We start from the raw sequence: 22384 nt of genomic DNA on the forward strand, positions 1-22384 counted from the left end.
GTATCGAGAGAAAAAGGTGATCGATTCTACTATTTGCTTTCTATTTCCTGTTTACATATTCGGAATATCGATCTTATGACATTCACAGTGACAAACGTACACGGTTAATTATAGTAGAAATTCTAGATTCCCAAAAGACTGTATCAAAATACGATCCTACGAACGTCACAAGACTATATGATATCTCGGCTCTTATTGCAAGTCCCATGGTTCGCCACGATTGACGATGTAATGAGAATTTCTATTCGTATTTTATTTTTTATTCTGTCCCCTCGAGCAAACTCGTAAGATACATTTTTCACTTCAAGATTATATTAGCGAATATTTTAATTATGTACAGAAATAATTATCTTTATAAAAATTTTTATATTTTTAGAATAACTAATTAAATTTCACCCAATATCATGCGATAATATTGGAAAAAACTCTTATCGTTATTAATATTTTTATACAGGGTAACTTACTTATTGTTAGAATAGATATTATATACAAAAGTTTATTAAGCTAGCTTAATAAATGCTATAGTAATAGTAGCAATAACGTCATTCTTAAAAAACTATATATTTCTTTTTTCTCTAATTTATTCTATATAATCTTTATATTTCTATAACTATATTGTACATATGTGTTATATTACTAAGATTTTAATTTCATGTTATTTATGATTTCTATTTTTGTGATTCACATATACACATAAAAATCGTACTATAAATTTTTAGGAAAATTAATTTAGCAAATGAACAATTAAAAAGAATTGATATATAATTATAATTGTATTGGCTTGTATATTATAAATAGCTGGGAAAGTAATTTTTATTACGATTCAAGCAATAATAAAGACTGTAGAAAAAATAAACTCAATCTCAACGAAAAACTGAAGCTTAAAAAAGAACAGTGCTATTTTTGAAATGCCAAGCATGCATAATTCTTTCCCAGAGAAAAATTACACAGATCTTAATTCATGCAATATCGAAAATTATTACATGTTTTAATACGATCATAGTTATATGAGTAATTTATTTTAAATAATAATCATGATTTTTTGATATGAAAGTCGTAATCAAATTGCATTTATAATAGTATTTGAAACTCATCGAAATCTGTATAATTAAAATATTATGGATATATGATTTCATTGAAACTTTAGCATTGAAAATTGAAACCATGTATTGTTTCCAAAATTTTTGATTTCTAACGATATAAAATCGTGCCATTTTTGCTACCATTATAGTAAATACTTTTAATTCTTTTACACGTTTTTATAACGTTTTATACATTTATCTACAATATATAAAAACGCGTAGAAAGTAACAGAAACTTTCCAATAAAGTGTACTCTGCTACTTCGAATGGGGTAACATTATAGCCAAATACTATTTTTCGTCGAAATGCAATAAACGTGAATGTTAGCCGCGTTGCAATTCTGAAACTTGACTCTCTCAGCGTCCTTTTTTCCCCTCGTGAAGTATCCGTGGAATGGCCTGTTTCACCACCGCGTGGGATCTGTGCGTGTCCCATCATTGACGAGAGGAAGGGAAAAAAAACAGATAGGCGCGACTACGTATACGTTGTATGTGGGTGCGCTATGGCGAGGAGAGCGCTAGAGGGTGGAACGCCTGCGCCGGTTGAAATGCACCCTATATAAGAGGCAACACGTTCTGAAGAGATACTCACATTTGGAAGCTTGCGTCGCGACGGACAGGTTGATCAACTTCCGAGAAGATGGCATTCACTAAAAACTACCTCGTAAGCCTATTCCTCTATATCTCCATCGTCAACGAGATTCGTCGACCTGCAGTGAGTCATTTCTCTTTTTTACGTATTCTTCTTCTTGCAATATATGAATTATCTCTATAACGTTAGAATTGAAATCTATAAGTGATTTTATTTAAATGTACACTCTCCATAAAATAGATATATAATTGATATTGGATAATTTTTTATATTAATCTAAAAATATTTGAAATAAAGTTTAATATATCCTGTATTTTCACCAGTTTTTGTTTAGTTACATGTATCTTGATTGATATTAAGACAAATTTTTTTTTTTTATTTAAAATATTAAGTTAACATGTGTCATATTACTTTTTAATTTTTGCATAATTAAATTCAAATTTAAATAAGCATAATTTATATTATGTCCGATGTTTAAATTTAAATTAAATTTTACTTTTAAAACGAGACTCGTTTAAAAATATATGACAAATATTTTGTCAACGTCGCTCTTCTTAAACCTCGCGTGAAGATATCTGATTATTGATAAATAATATGAATTAAACAGAATTTTAATCATATTTCAATTCTTCCTCTTTCTTCTCTTCATCTCTTTCCCTTTCTTCCTAACAGTTAAACATTTTGAAAGAATTAATAAAAGATGATTATTATATATTTTATTTTATTCTGTCTTTAATTCTAATCAATAGTTAATTTTGAAACAGCATCATATATGATACATTTATTTCTTCCAATTTAATCAAAAAACTGTAGCTTAGGCCATATGCAATTTATTTTTTATTGCTGTATTTCATTTGACGTTTAACTAAATTTGATGAAATAGTCTAGCGAATGCTTTGAGCGAGTAACGTGTTCAAAACATATTTGCAGATAAGGAATGTTTGGCAGGCACTTTGAGTATGCTCTTGTAAAATCGCAATCTCTCGTGTCGCTTTATTGCGGTGTATAACTATACTGTGAGAAATTCCATAATGGTTAATTACATCTTTGTATAAAATTCATACAAGTAAAGATAGAAATGGAGATATTCGAGATACTACAAAACTTTCCAGGAAAATATCATAAAAAATATATATACATATGTATAATTAATAATTAATATACAAATTATATATATGTATATATTCCGAATTATTGTTTTTGGAAAATTATATATTCATATATATATTTTTGAATAATTTTAATAAAAGGTTTAGAATGTATAATTTATATAATATGCGCTTGTATGATTTGAATACAGACAAAATCATTTATCATTAAATTTTATAGAATATTGATATTTTTTTCTATAGAAAATCTGTTCAAGGATGAAAAGTTTTTTTCCAACGTGTTATGACACCGTAACACGTATACCATCGTATTATACGTGCTTACATGGCTGGAATGCGGATAAAATTTCTTATTTTTTAGCATTATATCATATGAGGGTTATAGAGTCTGTTAGGATAAAAGATATAACGGTATTGATACGGTTCTTTCATATATTTACGTACGGTAATTTTCGAAAATAATACTTTCTTTTACCACTCATATATACTTCAAAGTTCATTTATATCTTATCAAATTGCAATTTTTCAACGCAACCGATTGTCACATCTGTCAATTTCAACCATCAAAATTTTAGAAGCTTTACGTGATAAAATAAGCATATACATCATCGATAGCGGATGGTGGTCGAAAGGAAAATGCGCGCAAAACGTCCACGCCCATTTCTTGTTGTCCATTCGAGATATCGGATAAATCGTCGATTTGAATTTTAGATAATGCCGTATTCTTGACATTTTTCGGGACCGTTTGCATTTAGACAATTCGCGCACGATATGATTTGCGCATTTTTGCTCGAATATAAAAAATTCAAGGATTTATTCTCAGGCCAGCTGATACGGTCATCCTCTGCCGTTCGCGGCGCTTTTAAAAAGCTTTACAAGTCTTTTACAAAGGGAATCAGTTGATCGAACAGATTATAGCTTACCAATACGCCGGCGGCTCTAGTCATATATATATATATATCGCGGATAATTAAAATCTGCCTAAAAATTAACGAATCCATCGATTGCGGCTTCTATTGTAAGCGAACTTCAACTATTGTGATCCCTTGTAATTGGTTTTAAAGCGCCGAAACGCCATTTCGAAAACATGTTTTTCATAAGAAAATTTTATTTTGTATATTCGAATGTATTGCACTCATTCACAATAGCTTTGAAATCATTATTATTTTTTTTTTTTTTTAAATATATCTGAAAAATTAAATAAATTGCATCTTATATTTTGAAAGGTATTACAAATGTAAAAAAATTTATTCTGTTATCAAATATTTATAAAAATAATTCGATACAAAATAATTATTAATTTTAATTGTAATTTATCCAGTTATTGTCACAAAATCTTTTTTCTTTGATATAATGTCGAATATATTATAATTATACGTTATATTATATTTAACGTGACACATTAACAATTTTGCAACATGGATTTCACAACTTATCTCATTAGATAAAACATCGATAAATCTTTAGATTAGTTCCTCGATTCTTTGGTAGCTATACTTGGCTATACTCGTATTCTAATTACAGCAGATTATGCACGATCAAACACTGCTTAGCCGAACAATTTTTTATGTACAAAGAAAGAAAGAAAGAAAGAGAGAGAGAGAGAGAGAGAGAGAGAGAGAGAGAGAGAGAGAGAGAGAACTTTTATAATTCTTCTTCAATCACTTTTATGCTTCGACGCGTAACCAGGAAAAATCAAAAAACCTTGAATGAAAAATGAACAATGTGTTTTTAATAAAAAATAGGTCAAGGAAAAAAATTTAATATCAAGTTTACAATATATAATTAAAATATTTGTTGCAGAATTTAATTTTAATTTTAATAAAAGAATTATATAATATTTCTTTGAGGAATTTCAAAACATAAAGATGCTCGATAGTACTTCTTACTATTTTGCATTTAAATATTTGTATAAATAATTATTATCAGACATAGAATTTTTTATGCATTACGCATTCCGTAGTATACACGGAATTTTGAGAATTAATATAATCCCGGAATATAGCGAAAGTTAATTATTTCGTTATTATACGATTGCAAGTAACATATTGTCGTTACTTTGCCAAGTAGAACAGTGAAATGCAAGATCAAGTTCGGCTATTGAATCAATCTAGTGTGTTCGAACTACGAAGTTTCTTAATTTCATAGTGTAAATTTGTACAGGGCGCAATCCTAAAGTCCTAACAACTCACTGGGAATCTGCAATTTCGTAAACCGCTCACCAAACACTTTCTTCTCGCTTTTATCTCGGAAAAATATACTCTTGCCTCTGTTTACTCTCTTTGTAAATATATTTTCCATCACAGTTTCCTTCTGCATTTTTCAAGGATTTATGCTTTATTTTATCATTCATGTAGTATCAAGATAAAGTCTATTATACATATATTAATATACGATTATATATATATATATATATATATATATATATATATATAATATCTATATTTTTTCTCTCTTGCATTTAAAGAATATCATAAAAATAGCTTGTGACACTTGTATTATTATATATTGTCTGTTTAATTACGGATATTAATTTCTAAAATATGGAAAGAAGAGAGAGAGAGAGAGAGAGAGAGAGAGAGAGAGAGAGAGAGAGAGATAAAAATGTAATTCTACATTAACATTTAATTGTAATTTTTTTATACGCCAACATAATATTAAATTGACATCATTAAAGAAAAAATAGCTATGTTTTTCAAGAAAATATTTGTCAAACTGATCAACATTGATCGTAAAAGAGTAATTGCACTCCGATACGAAAAACGTGAAAAGGCGCTTTAAATTCAATAGACGTACTTAATGCTATGGGAACGTCACGTAAAAAGAGATTAAAATATTAAGAAGGTATCTAAGGTTTGCGTCGAAGGTAAAGGGAGTCAAACCTGTTGCCTTCTTTTACTTACGGCCGCTGAAAGAATGGAAAACGTCTTTAAAGATTCGTTGCACAAAGCGTATTTTATTGATCTACTAAGAAGCTCTGTGCTGTTCAAAGAAACTATTTCTCTATATACTGTCGACGACATGGAATTTAATTAATTCCCATAGAATGCACTCTGATACTTGAAATCGTATCGGTTTATTAAAAATGCGAGATAATATCGAGACTATGAGAGCGGATTTAATTTTTCAATACAAATTATTTCATTACACATAATATATATGTATAATAATTAGTTTTATAATAAACCTTTTACCTCTTTATATATCGTATTTAAAATAAAAAACAATATACTGTGTGATGTATATTTAAAAGTACATCATTTTTTACTAAAACTTGATTTATCAGAATTAATTTTCATCTTCTCGCAGTATTGAAACCGTGACATTTCGTCAGAAATCGACTGATATGTCGACAAGTAAATTTATGAGATATTACAAAATTTCTCTTTCTCTTTCTATCTGTCGGGTAAGCAGACTACGGCGAAACACGATATAACAACGCGTACATTGTGGTGATTTAAATAGCAGTGGGCGTTCTTAATCGACGAAAACAAAGGCCAGCGTAATGTTATAGACACTATAGAAATTGGTCTAAGTGAAGGTGTCCCGTACATATGCACGGATGCATTTGTGTGTAAATTACATTGTGAGGAGACGGTGCGATCTTCTTGAAAAGGCTCTTTTGTGAAGACGCGAATTATTACTCACTATAACTCTTGCGTTGTACGGGAAGAATTTGTCGCGCACAATCTAATTTTAAAAGTGGATATTTGTTGAAGAAAAAAAAAATATATATATGTGTGTCGAAGGAAAAAAATACTTGAACTATTTGAACTTTAGGAAGATATTTATTATATAGTGCATCAAATATTACATAAATTGTATCTCTTACTTTCTTTCGCACATTTTTTTTTTTTTAATTGACTAAAGCTTTCAATTGTAAGTTAAAATCGATATCGTTATGCAAAAGACCCGCTAGTACTTCTTCATCCGATCAAAGGGCATGCTAGATTAAGCATACAGACTTAATTTCCGTCTATTCGTTTCTTGAGAGAAATTAAGGGCGTTCGCTTTGCCTGACATACATCACTATAATTACATTAAAATTGTGGGAATTTGAAAGAGAAATTTTAGATTTATCTTATCATCTTTGCGGAGAATTATAGAGATATAATATCCTCGTTGTTCCCTAATACTTTTAAAGTAGTTGAAAACGAATATAGTCAGACCAAATGGTGTAACCATAGTCGTTCCAAAAGTTTACGTAATATTTCTCATAAAGCAGTGTAGAAAGTAATATCTTTCGATAAAATACTCTTATTGTTTATTATAATGTTCAAACTTCATCCATAATCATAAAATAAATTTTATATTCATCAAGAACAAATTCTCGCACACGCACGCAGAGAAAATGAATTATTCAATATTCTTGCGAATTATTTAAAATACACTTTGCATATATCATGTAAAAAATATAATGTATTATATGGACAGTTAATACATATATTTATATACAATTAGAAGATTAAATACTTAATTCATATTCTAAAAATTACATATTCGTTTGATGTTTCGAATATTTATAAGCGAAGATTTAAAATCGAGAAGAGTCCGCGTGTTGTTTGTACGGCGTGTCTGATCATTTTATCGTTTATCGAATTCAATCTTAATCAGTGTTCGCGAAGGTCTTCTTTATGGCAGAGTCTATATCTTCAATCAGTAATTTCCCTTTTACGTAGCTATGAGAAAAGCAAACGAGAGCAATCGGTTGTATGCAAATCAAATGCAGATTGTTCGTCGCGCATTTTTTGAAGACATTTATCGAGGACTTTGTATTTTCGGTCCCCTGATCTCTATTCCGTTGTATTTTGTAAACTTTAAATAATTTTTTTTTTATAAACATACTACATAAGAAAGTATATGGAACCATATGTGAAACGGACATGTGAGATGACATATGGGTAGAAACATCGAACGCGAATAATTATATAGCGTACATCCCGATGAATCTAAAGATTAATTAGAAAGTTTGATTCGTGTGATTGTGTATGAAACATAAATCATACCCGCATCACACACAACGGCACTTGTTATCAACTGCGCACATGTCTTCCGTTTCTACGATATGGTACATGATGATTTATTATCATCGTCCGCGGCACATTCGCATGACGAATGATGAACTATTGATAAAAGATGATAGATACTTTTTTTCCGGGATTTAATTGTATAATTCCAGGAGCACGGATCGCGCGAGCGGACAAACGTTTGATACAATTTGATAATATTTCTACAATAGCAATCGACAATAATAATCATCGTTCGATTACTTCGTTTAAATTGATACAACTTTCAATCTATAATTTTCAAATTACGGATTTTAAATTACTTTGAAATTAATTGTATAAATCTCATGAATTTACATATATGTATAAATTATTTATAGATTCGCATCATCGTTTTACGAATAATTAAAATAGAAAATGCCTTTTGTGTCGTTGATGTAAATTTAATACAAAAACAGACGCTTGAAATTGCTAAGTAAGTAATAAATGGTTTGAGTGATTAAAGGGGGCCTGCGGGCGATTAAGCTTATGAATGCTGAGGGGCTTGTCGATCATATCGCGTATCATGTTTCATACACTACGAAATCACGATAATCTCTCGTTACTGTCTGAAAAAAGTGCAAGTTTAATGTCGGAAGATTAATGTCGTTGTTTGCCTTATGCGCAAGCAGATGCGCTCTCCGTTCCATGTTGTTAGATCACGCGACATTTTTACCCGTGTTTTACGAGAATCCCAGGTGACGCGACACGATTCTTTTGTACGGTGTGTCGTGCTCATTGTTTGAGCTGCTGCTGTCAGCTGTTTTAATTTCTCTTATCTACAACGCGTTTATTAAACTTACAGATCGATTAATGCATTGTGTTTTAATTAATTAATGCAACAGAGATTAATGGTAAAGATTAGTCTATACGTACATACACACACACACACACACACACACACACACACACACACACACACACACACACATATATATATATATATACATATATAATAAATAATGGTTATGTGTTTAAAGAATATATAACATTTTTTTTTATAAAGTGTTTAGCATTCTTTTGTAAAGAATATCTTTTTGAATGCGTCATCAAATTGTTTGTAGTTTTACAATGGATTTTGTAATTTTTTATTCGACCAGATACATCTCTGATTTAATTTATAATCTTATACCATACATCATTATTCATGCTCTTCTTTAATTAGTTTGGAGTTTGCGCCGTCTCGTAGCGTTAAAAGGGAGCTTATCTGTGACGCATATGAACGAATGAAGTTCGAATGGCACATATGTATAAATGAATGATCCGCAACTTCATTAGCTGAAAGAGCTTTTAAATGACAGCTTATTAATTCTGGAATCGAAAATCTTCAAAATGAAATTTAAGTCGACAATTTTGATGATCCTTATTATCGATTCGTAGAATTTTCATTTAATCTGTCATTTTATTTTCCCTAATTTAGAAGATATAAATGTTTTGCTTTGTCGAAAAATTTTATTTAGTTTATTTTATAATAATATTTTTAAAAGTTGACTATTCTTTTCCCTTCAGCGGTATTGATAGATACAGCAATCTTCGGAAAGGAACTAGTCATGGTCGTCGATACATCAACCGCGCTGTATTATTAAGTATAAAAGGACTGAAGTTCCATTTTTTTTTTTATTACTCATTCAGGTGCAAAAATCGTATGTAAAGCTTGCAGAAATTTATTAAGCTATCGTCCGGGTAGTGATAACATAATTTAGGTGACTCACGTCGTTATCGGACTTCTTTCGTTTCCCGATTGCGACTAATATGCCTCGAGTGATCTGTCATCGAGAGGGCTCTTTGTCATATAATCTTTGTTATTTCCAAGAAGTTGATCCCTACGTGCTGCTCGTTAATCACTTTTATTCGCGGAAAACGAGGCAGAATAACGTACTCCGAACTCAATATGTGGGCGTCATTAATAGGGCGAGAAGATCTCTTTTATAATTGATTACGTCACGATACGCGTGACATATATATCGTGGAGTATTCTTCGACGGAAAGCTCGGTAAATTTCAGCGAATGCATTACATAGAATAAATCGCCATAGTTTATCCACTGGTTTATACAGAAGAGACCTTTTACCATTGCATACGAGCGGAATAAAATGCAAGATACAATTGGAAAAAGAATAAATGACTATTGCAGCGTTCAATAATGGTTCAACAAGTAGTACGAATAAATCGTATTGTCAGACGGATTATAGATGGATGCGCAAGTCGCGGCATGCGATAAAGGAAATCTAATTTAATGCAAATCCAAATGTGAGCTTCGATAATGCGATTATCCCAACTAACTGGAATCGTCATACGAGAATTAATTAAGTAGCTAAGGCAACCGTATACACAGTATATATATTGAGATGAGTGTTATAAAGGAGTTCTAAGCGCGTCACGTTAATTTTCCTGAAATTAGCGACCTAAGCTGTTCAACAAGTAATGATGAATTCAACCGAGATCAATTCAAGAGTGATAAATTTTTCCAAAACAATTCTAACTATACAAAGTTTATGTTATAACATTCTTAAAAAATGTTATATTTATTAAAGATGTAGCATAGAATGTTTCCTCTGAAATTAACTGCTTTTTTAATCTTATATACAATATATTGATTTATCATAAAAAAATTAATAAATATTAACAAGTTTATAATATTTTTAATAATAATAATTTATTTTAATAATATTTTTAACGGATTTTTATAATATCAATTATGATATAAATTATGTAATAATTAATCTTTTCGCGAGTTTATAGATAAAATGAATATTGATATTATATTTCTAATAATGATAAATAATATGCAATATATCTTTGGAGAGGGGAGGGAGAGGAGAAATTTAATAAGTAATTAATCTGAAACGTGAAATAAAAAAAAATGAAAAAGATAAATGAATAAAATATTTACTGAAATTTACAATCTCGAAGAAAAGTCCATTTAGTTCGTTTCAACAAAAGCGAGATTTTCACCGCCTCTTCAAATGCAATTTGCAATGTGAGTGCGAATGCATGTAATATTCATTAACAATAGCGAAATCTTTCGACAGCCCTAGCGCATTGTTAAGTATCCAAAGGTTCGTATTTACTCTTATCATCTTTTGTATTGCGATCTACAGATTTTTCATTCTTAAACTATGAAATTTTTATTTGTCAAGGGCAGTAAATGTTCATTTAAAGTATCCGTGTAGAAGATACTTTTGATCGAACATATAAGTGATCTTTTAATAAGACCTTCGGTATATATTGTATAATCGTTACGTAATCGTGTAAAAAAAAAAAAATAATAATAATGCAGAGAAAAATATAAATGTGTTTTTTACGCCTGTAAAAGAACGTGTCTGTAACGTAATGTACGTTGAATGTGACATCGACGGATCGGAAAACGCTTTGTCACTAGCTATTGCGTTTCGTTCAAGTGTACCTACGATTCTTTCGAGAAAAAGTTTTGTCCTGTTCGCGCAACTTGCCGCGGTCGGCGCGTTTCCTTTTTATTAAAAATATAATTTTTCAAGACATAACATATTTGAAAAATAATCGCGATATATTCATATAATTTTAAGATAATTCTGTTTTTACGTACAACTTAATTTATATAATTGGAATTTTAATTATTTATAAAACAAATATGTTTTAAATATTCTAATATTGCTCGCAATATATATTTTAAATTTATTAAGCAATTTATTATTATTTTTATATTATTACTTTTATATTTATTTTTATATTATTACTTTTATATTCATTTTTATTTTACATCATTATTATTATATTATTTCTTTTTACGCTTAAAGTCTCTTTTCTATCTTTAACAGAGAAAAATTTTCAATAATTCTCGTTCGCGATAACATCGATACGAATCGTAAATATTTTATGTGCGACAGAAATAAATAAAGAGATTTTATTAACCTGGGATTTTTGCTCAAGTATATCCACATTTTCCACTGAAGAAAATAGCTTTCAGAATGTACGGGTTGTCCAGATTGTACATTGTCGATGAGTGTATCCCTGATATCTCTGCGGAATTTGTGGCGCAGTCGCAGAAGTAAATTTTCCAGGCGTTCACTTTGTCAATAAACTAACTTAAAATGCTGTGAAAATGCTGTGATGAAAAAGATGAAGGCGGGAAAAAGAGAAATAAAAGTATCTGTTCGAGTGGCAACAAATGACAGAGATAAGCTATTGAATATTTTTGCTATCGACAGAATTTCGTATAAGACAGCAAGAATTTACATTGCTTGCACTCCGTCAAGAACAGTCCTTGCAATCTACCAAAGTATTTTGAATATTGTGCACGATAGAAGAAATGTGAGGAGAATTTCATTTTCTAAAGCTAAAGTTGTCCAGCAATGTGTGTATTTTGATACAAATATACATTAAGAGGATAATTCGATAAAAATCTGCATTAGCACTCTTGTCTCTTTTACAAGGATCAGTAAATAAAGTCTTTTATAGCAGTACAATAAAGTTTTCTTTAAGAAATTTCTTTTGTTTACATAAAAAATTTTTAAATTATCCGAAGATGCTGCTTAATCAATCTTTCAGATTAAGTTATCAATAAATTTTTATTATTTCAATTATATAAATAATTTCCTAGATAAATAAAAAATTGAAATAAATCAAAAATTTGCAAATTGAAACAATTTATAAATAAATACCAAGGCAATTGTAAATGATAATATTTTATTTTAATTTGTGATGTATAATATTTTGAAAATTATATTTGAAATTTTTATAAAATTCATATTTATTTTTTAGAAATTTCTTTCTGTAAGCCATTAAATAATAGCATATTTTACATATTGTTTTATAGAAATTTTATATTAACTATTATTTGATATAATCAAAATTATTATCATTTTATGTATACATATACCTACACACAGATAATATACATTTACGCGTGGTTGCTCGGAAGATTGTAAATAGAATTTCGCGTTGACTGCCGAGAAAGTTAATACTTACAATTAGTATTCCGTATGACGCGCGGATTTTCCTTGCAGGATAAGCCGTAGTGAAGGAATTCAATTTAGTCTCACCAGTCGAGGATCACACGAGTTAACACAAAGTTAACACGTTCATCGAAGAGACGGAAGGGTTTAATGAAACATAGTCGCGATTACATATACCGGTAACACTTCCTGCGTACGAACGAAAATTATCCCGTGACTTTTCGCACGGAGTGATAATTCCCAGAATTTATCCCATAATTAAATATTTATTTCATTAATGTTACAAGCTTGAATCCTCGTATTAGCATGTTAAATAAATTAATTTACAAACGCTTTGGAGAAATAATCTTATTAGCCTTTGCTTTCATATAATAATAATTTGGAAATTTATTCATTGTTATTAGAAAAACGTGTTACATAAAAATAAATTTAATATTGCTGAGAAAAAAATGTGGATGGTTATACGATAAATGAAATTAAATTATCGTAGCTGACGTAACCAAATTTTCGCAAATGTACTCGCGCGTGCGTTTCCCCTATTCATGTATCCGTATATTCCCCGTATATGCAGATCGAGAATTGTATAGTATAAAACGCAGCAGGTGCGTGTATAATTTGAAATATTGAAAGAAAGATCTATATTCTTTTTAAATCTCTCTTTCTCTTTCTCTGTGTTATATGAAAAATGTATCGTGTTATCTATATTGAATTCTCCTGCAACAAACTTTGTAGAATTACTTTCGAATATAAATTTTCTCTACTTCTGGCATGTTTTCTTATGCGAATTACTCAGAAGAATCTCTCCTACAACGTATCTGAGTGACGATAAAATCGGTGAGGTGTAACTTTTTATGCATATTTACCGTTTTTTTTTTTTTCTAAATTTAATTTGACGATAATTAAATTTCCTTAAAATTGCGGTAGAAAAATTAATTCAATTTTTACAAATATCAAAATTATTTATTTAAATTTAACATCCACGTTGCATTGCAAAATGTGAACTACAGGTGTCACATGGCCACAGATGTGCGTTATAATTGTAGCTATCGTGTCCAGAGCTTGACGTCACGCGCTTCATCAAAATTGAGATTGAAGCGTCACTAATGTAGCGTTTTAATAACATTAATAACAATATATAATAATGACATATTTCACGATAAATAGTTTATGTTTATTTTTCATTTTTGCCAATATCAATCACAATTCTGACAATTTTATAGATTCTATCATTTGATTTTGTACTATTATATTATATTTTACGAAATCCCGGTGATAGATATTAAATGCTATGTATTTCTGGTATCTCGCAAACTGTGATACCTCCTTCCACTTCCATTTTCAATCCGCTCCACGTATTTCGCGTAAACTACAATGTAATATATGCTCGATCGTATATACATAAATGGCATGTCGCGGCCGCAGAGAGATTTAATTCATCTCTGACATCGAGACGATCATTTAATTACGGCGCGGTTGGCCGATATTTCGCATATTATGTGTCTACGGATTAATTGCCGCAGTCTCGTATCTCGTTGAATTTTCATAAATTCTCGTAGACACGAATCACATTGTTCCCGATATCGCGCTGCTGACGCGTCACGTTCCTCTGAAAAATTAATGTCAAAACGTGACGGTTGCTTTGCCGCGAGACGCGCACGTCACTTGGATCCACGATAATCGATTAAAACGGAGTTTAACGGATTATATAAATACTGAGTTACCTTGAGCATTGGGGAAATAATGGAGATTAAAATGAAGTGGAATGCTGGAAACATCGAGCGTACGCCGTATCGGTATTTCATTCTCGTAATAAATTCTATCCACGAACTCTATTATCGCGGATTTAATTTAATTTGATTGAAGCTTTGATTAGCTTGTCGCACATTTTTCTATCATTTTCAGTATTAAAATCTTTATTATCCAAGATCGTTCGAGTAAAAAATTATAATGGTTAAAATTTAGTTTGCCAAGTTAAAAGTTTAAACGTAAATACAAGAATGATAGGGTTATTGTTAATAAAGGAACGAATAAACTTGGAACCTATCTTCCCCGGGATATCAAGCGGAAAATAAAGAGGCATCGATCTTTTCTGCATTTTATGATATTTTTTCGTTGGTCAAACGTTCATGGGTCCGACACCGGAGATAAAGTATATTTACGAGATATTCTCCGAAACACACTCATGCGTGATATTAGGCGCAGGCTTTGTCGTTTTTGGATAATATTGTTATATATAAAAGATTTAATAGGATAATGTATGACAAAAATGGTGGAAATCGGAGAAGGATGAATATTCTGGTATATCAGATATTTGAGAATTTCCGCACATTTTACACATTACTTTTACTATCAGTTTGTTGTGATAATTTTGTCAATAAACAATAAATAATTATTAAATTTGTAATAATATATGATTATTCTATTATATGTAATACTATAATATAATTAATAATAATAATAATTATATATATATATATATATATATGACATATAATTATATTGTTTAATAAAAAAGCAGATTAATGGATATGAAGATATATCTAAATCTTTCCATGCAAGAAATAACGTTTGCGTTTTATTAAGTGGCTGGTATATACGACGAAGAATTATCGAACCATAACAGCGCTCTTCGTTATTTCGCTTTAGGTGACCTGTCAATACGAAGAAGGCAGCCAATGCATACCAAAGAAGACTTTCATGGTGTTGTTGCGTCTACCGGAGGTCAGTTCGAATCTAGCAGCCTATTCGAGAACGGCAAGGATTATTCCGGAAATGAAAAATCATAACGACATGGCTCATTTGAAGGCTCTCAGTTCGGAAGAAAACGAGGACACTGAGATCTGCATACCGGTTAATGTTTACTGGGAGCTCTTTAGGAACCCGGCATTGCGAGGTCATCTCAGTGTCATGGCGCGTACTCACAAGTTGCCCGAATTTCCCGGACGTCTTCTGGACGAGGAAGTCGATTCGACGGATTTAATTCCCAAATCAGAAAAACGCAGTCTCGCTACTTTAGCCAAGAACGACGACCTGCCAATCAGTATACAGGAACGCGATGACGACGTTGATGACGAAGAAAAGAGGAGCGCACCTTCTAGGTATCAATATTTGCTGCGGATTTTAATGATTTTGATGAGTTTAAATGAATTTAATAATTCAAACTTTTGGTGGGGAGACGATAGAAAAATTAAAATCTCTGCATAGACGAAACAGCACGATAATTCATTAATAAATGTTTAAATTAAAATTATAAATAAGAATACATGATTCTCTTCAATGATATAATAATATGTAGTTTTACATTTTATCATTAGAAAATTATTGTTTTTCTATTCGCTCAACATGCTCAATAAAATTATTAATTAATTGGTTTATTGAATGAATGAATGAATTGGTTAATTAACTGGTTTATTGAATTAAGCGATAACGTGGAGGGCTTGATGCGTGAGTTGCTGGACGAGGAGTACCGTCGACGAGTGCCCGAGATCTACGACTACCTGTCTGAGCTGGATCCGGAAGTGATCGAGTACCCGCCAGACAAACGTAACGTTGGCTCCCTGGCGCGGGATTTCGCCTTGCCTACGGGCAGACGTCACATCGCCTCGGTGGCTCGCGATCACAGTCTACCGAGCGGTAAGAGGAACATCGGCTCCTTGGCCAGACAGAGTATGTTGCCGCTGAGCGGCAAGAGAAACGTCGCCTCGCTGGCGAGATATGACACGCTGCCGCAGAACGGCAAGAGGAACGTGGCCGCACTGGCCAGGGAGTCCTCTTTGCCCTATGGCAAACGCTATCTGGGCTCGCTGGCGCGAAACGGCGGCTATCAGACGGTCCACGAATACGGCGACGACGGCAAGCGCAGCGTCGCTTCCTTGGCGAGAAACGCCGACTGGCCGGGTATCGTGAAACGAGGCCGTATGACGTCGGGAAGGATAATCGCGCGAGTGCTCAATCGTCACGGGAGATCGTTGAACGACGATCGCGAGACGCACAGCGAACCCCTGGACCTTCAGCAACTCATCAGGCAAGGATATGACGAAGACAAAGGGAACGAATGGCAGACCATTCCCTTCGGTGTCTCGGAGGACCTGGACGAAGGCAAGACGAAGAACAGATCGAACAGGAAGATGGACACCGCGTCGCAGACGAGGCACAAGAGACAGATCGACTTCTCCGATGAATATCCGCTGCCCGTCATGCAGAACAACATGCTCGAATACGAGGATATGATGGAAGCGTTCGCCGATCATTACCCAAACACGGAGAAGAGGTTTATGGGTGGGTAGAATCATCTATCGATCATTTCGGTCTGCTCGGTTGGGAGATTTATTTGAGATTAATATTTTTTTTATTTTTGAAAGGATTATGATTTTTTTTCACACAAAATATATTTTATATTTATAAACAAATTTTTCACGCGGATGAAAAATCTCTAATATCCATCTCGCAAGTGTTATCGATGATTTATTGCGTACAGGTGTAGTTGTTTCTTTTACGAAGATAAAAGTTAATTCTATCTCTTTTTTGACTGACCGATATTTAAGCTCACTAATTGATACACCGTAGCGAGATCCGTACTAGTTTAATTACGGAATTGCAGTTGGTAAGTTCAATAGATTTTAATCTCTCAATCATATATGTGTGTCCTTTTTTACCTCTACGCATATATCGAATATTAGATTCTCAAAATTCTACGGTAGCGTAGAAGAAAGTTGCGTCGATCGAATCAATTTCAATGTTGTCAACCGTAACACTCTGTCGGGAACAGGTTCCGCGTCGGAGATGCTGGCCGACTCGAGCTATCCTAAGGTATTGCAACCGAGTAAGAGACATATCGGGGCCCTCGCACGCCTCGGTTGGCTCCCGTCGTTCCGTGCGCCACGATTCTCTCGATCGCCGCGATATCTGGTCGAAAGGTCAGGCCATTAGGTAGCCGCCTCTCCGTATCTTCCGCCGTATCCTCTTCTCCTACCTCGATGTGATGTCAACTGTATTTTGTCGTACCTGTAATCAAGTAGAGCCCTACCTGCCACAGACTGAGAAAATATTTCATATCTATGTGTGTCAGTACCAACAGATCTATCAGTCACATCACGTCATGTTACGTCAAAGATAATCCACCAAATACCAACCAACCAACCACCTACCACCATGTACAATCACTACGTACAAAAAAACGTTCTTCAATGTCTTCTTCTACTACCATCTGGAACCATCACGGTAGCTAGGTGTACGATGTTTCGATGTTAGTGTCTCTCTGTTAGAGACTAGCCGCTCGATGTGACTAGATCGTTAGATCACTGGTAGATCAATGTTATAGACGGTTAGAATCGATGTATAGTTTGTTACATTAGCTCGGTATTAGTTACTTTTAATTTCTAAGATGTTTTACTGTGAATGGATCTCAATGTTAATTAAAGAAATTTTTTTAAAAGAGACAAAAAAATTGCGATGCGAATAATACAATTTATTTGGATATCCCATTTTTATATTTATCATTTTTGCGGAGAGTGACATTGGGAACCATTAATGAAATTTCGTGGCATTTCTCTGAATATATTATTGCATAAAAATGCAAATGTTATATATCGGAATGATATGTATTTGTATTTTATTCTATTTTTATCTTAAAGACGATACATATAATTTTTTGGAGAAGTAATAATCTCGTGTAATCGATATAAGCAGGATTAAAAACTATAAGGACACTACGTAACATCAGCATTGGATGTTCAATATGTCGAATGTTTCTGTGCATCGTTCTGACGTACACACACACACACACACACACATACACACGCGCGCGCGCGTACGAGGATCATTAAGCTAGGCCTATCAGAGAAAATTAATCAGATAATTATTTTAATCAGGAAACACAATTTTTTACAATACATATTTATTATTTTTATACTTGCTATACTATATTATCTACAGGGTAGTCCCGAACGTTCCCCAACCAGGCTTTGAGATCTTATAGGAAATTTAATTCTAAACAAAAAATTTCTTATAAACATGGGTCGAAAAATGCTTCCTTAAGAAATTATCGCTCAAAAACGTCTGAAATCGTAATTTTCTGAAATAATAAATTTTTTGTTCAGAAACAAATTTTCTATAAGATCTCAAAGTCTGGCTGGAACCTGCGGGACCACTTTGTATAACCCAGTTTTTTTAAATTTTTTTATAAAAAACGAAAATTCAAGATATTAACACAATTATGCATAATAGCTGGTGTGCATGATAATCTATTTTATCTCTATCGACTTTATATTATTTCCTTTAGATATAAGTGTTGGACATTGTCAGCATTGCGAGAGCTATTAATTATTTATATGTTTAGAATCGATCCAACAGATCCAATCTGTGGCGTTAGGTTTGACACGAATAGTGTTTTATGATATAGACGAAAATATGCAAATGTATAATGAATTTCAGGGAGAATCCCGCAGATGGGTCCTCGTCCAACTACACCCCCGACGCGTCGACTCGGTCGCTAAGGCTGATGTTCACCCCGAAAACTCGCTACTTGCAGTCCCTGCACGGAGATTGTCGGCACGGCTTCAAGAGGTTTTTGCTGTTACCGGACATGGATAACTTCTTACGGACGTCGAATTTCCGCATCGCGCCCCGCTCCATGTAAAGTCCTTGTTTCGCTGCTCACATCCAAAGCAGCGCGAATATTAAATACATCGGACTCACTTGTGTAATTAGCGCGAATTATAAAAAAGACGAGGGGAAAACAGCACGCAAGACTAAAACGAGTGAAAATATTTCGAGTCTGACGCTCTTCCTTATTAACCATAGATTATGCCTTGTCAACGGTAGATATGCGAGTATTTCCATCACTATCAGACGATAATTTGTCGTCAAATGTTATACATTTAATAATATATTGTCGAAAACTTTTATCAAAAAAATTAATTACATTTAAAATTAAAAAAACAAGTTGTGTAATAGAGGTAAGGAAGCCCGTTGAGCGACGATCTAAAAATTTGGAGAAAATTAATTTTTGCCGAGCAATTCATCGATTAACAATAAGCTTACTGTTCGCCGACAATAATCTTACATAATTCTAATGTAACGCCTTAAATGTGCCGTCTGTATCGAACAGATTTAAACTATATACGCAAGAAAGCCTGTTGTATTTAAAAGAGATTCCAATTTACAGATAGATTCTCGTTCTTTAAGTATCTTTCTTCACAGTTATAAATTTTGGATCCATCTTATATTTTAGAAACTTTGCGGCCTCGTCTCATTGTGGCTCCTATAAAATTTCAGTAAGCATACGCAACGTAATTTTCTTAATATTTATATCTTCATACTTCTCTCAATATTGATACCGACAACAAACATATTGCTATGGCTTTTGTAGTTTGTATCTTTTTAAGCAACGTGAGAAATATCTTTGCGATGAGCGTAAGGTTTAATAATATTTGACAATAATTTTTTTCTTGTCATTAATAATATTTAACTCGATAGTGCCGACAAGTCATTTTCGAATGAAATGTATTTTGTTCTCGTGACTCTTCGCATCGTGTCGCTCGCAATAATACGAACGGATAAAGGAAGGATAAAGGATCACACAATTTGGCCAATACTACTTAGCTTCGTAATAAATCATCGTGAGATCGAAAATATTTTATTCCGCCTCCGGTTTCCCATTTAAACGAGCACAGCCGCGAGAAACCGTATGTCACTTTGATGATTATTATTTAGCCCAGTGTTACCGATAAATCATCGCGTGATCGAAATATTTTATGCGCCGACGAACGTGGCAAGTCGTAGGATCGTAAAAAGAGGATTAAGATTCGCGAATAATCGTCAATTCGACCATTATTACCAGGCATAAAAGGATAAATCGTCATTGAACGAAATATTTCAGAAACAATTGTTTGGAAGTAGAATACTACAAATTCGCAATTCGTTAGCTAATCGAACAAATTGTCTTTTGTTTTTCAGATATTTCTCATCTTGTTGCGATTAATATTTCTGCGACTCCCACGATGTATAATTTTACATATTTGTGATATTAAGAACTATAGAAAAGCAACGAATATGTTTTTCAAGCTTATTATTTGCTTAAATGATAATTGATAGTTTATTGAAATAATGCTAAAAAGGACAATCTTCTATTTAAAACTCTCTCTTTTTTTTTTTTTTTTTCCATATAATTTTCGAGTTTATCCGTGAAAAGGGCTTTCTTTCTCTCTCTCTCTCTCATATATAGAAAATATAAAATATATTGATTGTAGATTTATATTTTACTTTTGATTTTTGAAGAGGCATTTCTCAGAATATAAAATTTATAACATTTTTAAAAAGAATACAGTTTTTATGCAGTTACGATACGATATATATTTCACTTTATTTTTCTGAAAATAATACAATTATCTCTATACATTCTTTGTATAGTGAGATCAAAGACGAGGTGACATACATTGATCGCAAAAACATTTAAAGACTTGAAGATTAAAGAGAATACATACACAAAAGAAAGATGAAAGGGGCATTTTTCATGTAACGAATTTAGGTATAGAGCACCGTTTCTGCGGTACTTTCCCACCTCTTTCCCTTCACCCCTCGTCAACGAATATTGTTTCTTTCTTTTCGTTTCTCTTCGAGAAATCTATGACTATGACTACAGTGAAAAACTCGATCGTTCGCATACACGCGAATAAGATTGACGAAGCCAGGAAATAATCTCCGTGAGCGTAGTAACATGTACGATGTAAATGCTAAATTAGTGCTCAGAGCTTTAGTCTAATGATAAGTTCGATAGTGATAACGCGAATTCGTTTTCATCTTAGTCCTCTCTTTCTCTCTCATTGTGTATCTCGTTTAAATATCGTTAGAGACGTCGTTGTATAACATGTATTATGTGGTATTACAGTTGAAATACGCTCGATGTCGCGATATCATCGATCTATCATTGCTGTGGATGACATATAAGTCTATCGACTCTCTTTAACTTTACGGTTTAAAGTATTATATGTTTTTGTCTAGACAATAATGGATAACCAAAGTGACAATAAAACGATAATAATATTGAAGTAATAAATATGAAATTTTATTCCGCAAATATACGTTTGCCTCGTTTTTATTTTTTTACTGCTGAATATCATAATATATATAATTATAAAAATCATATAACTTCTCATGTTTATATATTTAATCAAATCTGATTTGTGTGTGATATTAATAAAGAAAGAAAAATTAAATTAGTATATACACAACAAATAAGAAAAATGTATTACATATTTTATTATATTATAAAATTATTTGTTATATCAAATTTTTTAATATAATTAACTTGGATGATTTATAAATATTCTAGTATGCATTATATGGTTTTATTTAATGCTACCAAGTCTTAGTTTTAACATACAATCACTAATTAATAGAATTTACTTTTTTATATTTTCATCACTTTATACTGAAGAAGACTAAGTACAGTCGAATCGTTTATATTTGAATTAAATGCATCGAAGTAAAAAGAATTATATTGTATTCACAAGTAATTTAATATTGACATCTTTAATTTAGCTCAGTATAGTTGGTCCATTATTGTTTTCTATTTATTGCATTGCAATACACAAGCCACATTGATCTTTATTTTATTTTATAATA

The 22384-nt window shown here is 32.1% G+C and overlaps 1 protein-coding gene across 4 annotated transcripts; it reads left to right on the forward strand.

Annotated features, from left to right (window-relative positions):
• The first annotated feature begins 1634 nt into the window (after positions 1-1634).
• Positions 1635-21821, forward strand: Nplp1 (Neuropeptide-like precursor 1). Of its 4 annotated transcripts, none has more exons than XR_011448401.1 (5): positions 1635-1796; positions 15407-15858; positions 16182-17038; positions 17529-17980; positions 19193-19281. XR_011448401.1 is itself a non-coding variant. In XM_070313419.1 (5 exons), the coding sequence occupies exons 1-5, from the start codon at positions 1722-1724 to the stop codon at positions 19395-19397; spliced, it is 1737 nt and encodes a 578-aa protein (XP_070169520.1). In that variant the 5' UTR covers positions 1635-1721; the 3' UTR covers positions 19398-21821. The 4 variants fall into 4 exon arrangements, 3 of the variants coding, with proteins under 3 accessions (XP_070169520.1, XP_070169521.1, XP_070169522.1); XM_070313419.1 differs by having other exon boundaries at positions 17529-17676; positions 19193-21821; XM_070313420.1 differs by having other exon boundaries at positions 17529-17689.
• The last annotated feature ends 563 nt before the right edge of the window (positions 21822-22384 follow it).

The sequence above is a fragment of the Polyergus mexicanus genome, unplaced genomic scaffold (genome assembly GCF_030449975.1).
Source record: "Polyergus mexicanus isolate NDT 795.1 unplaced genomic scaffold, iyPolMexi1.0 SCAF_24, whole genome shotgun sequence".
Taxonomy (NCBI): Eukaryota; Metazoa; Arthropoda; class Insecta; order Hymenoptera; family Formicidae; genus Polyergus; species Polyergus mexicanus.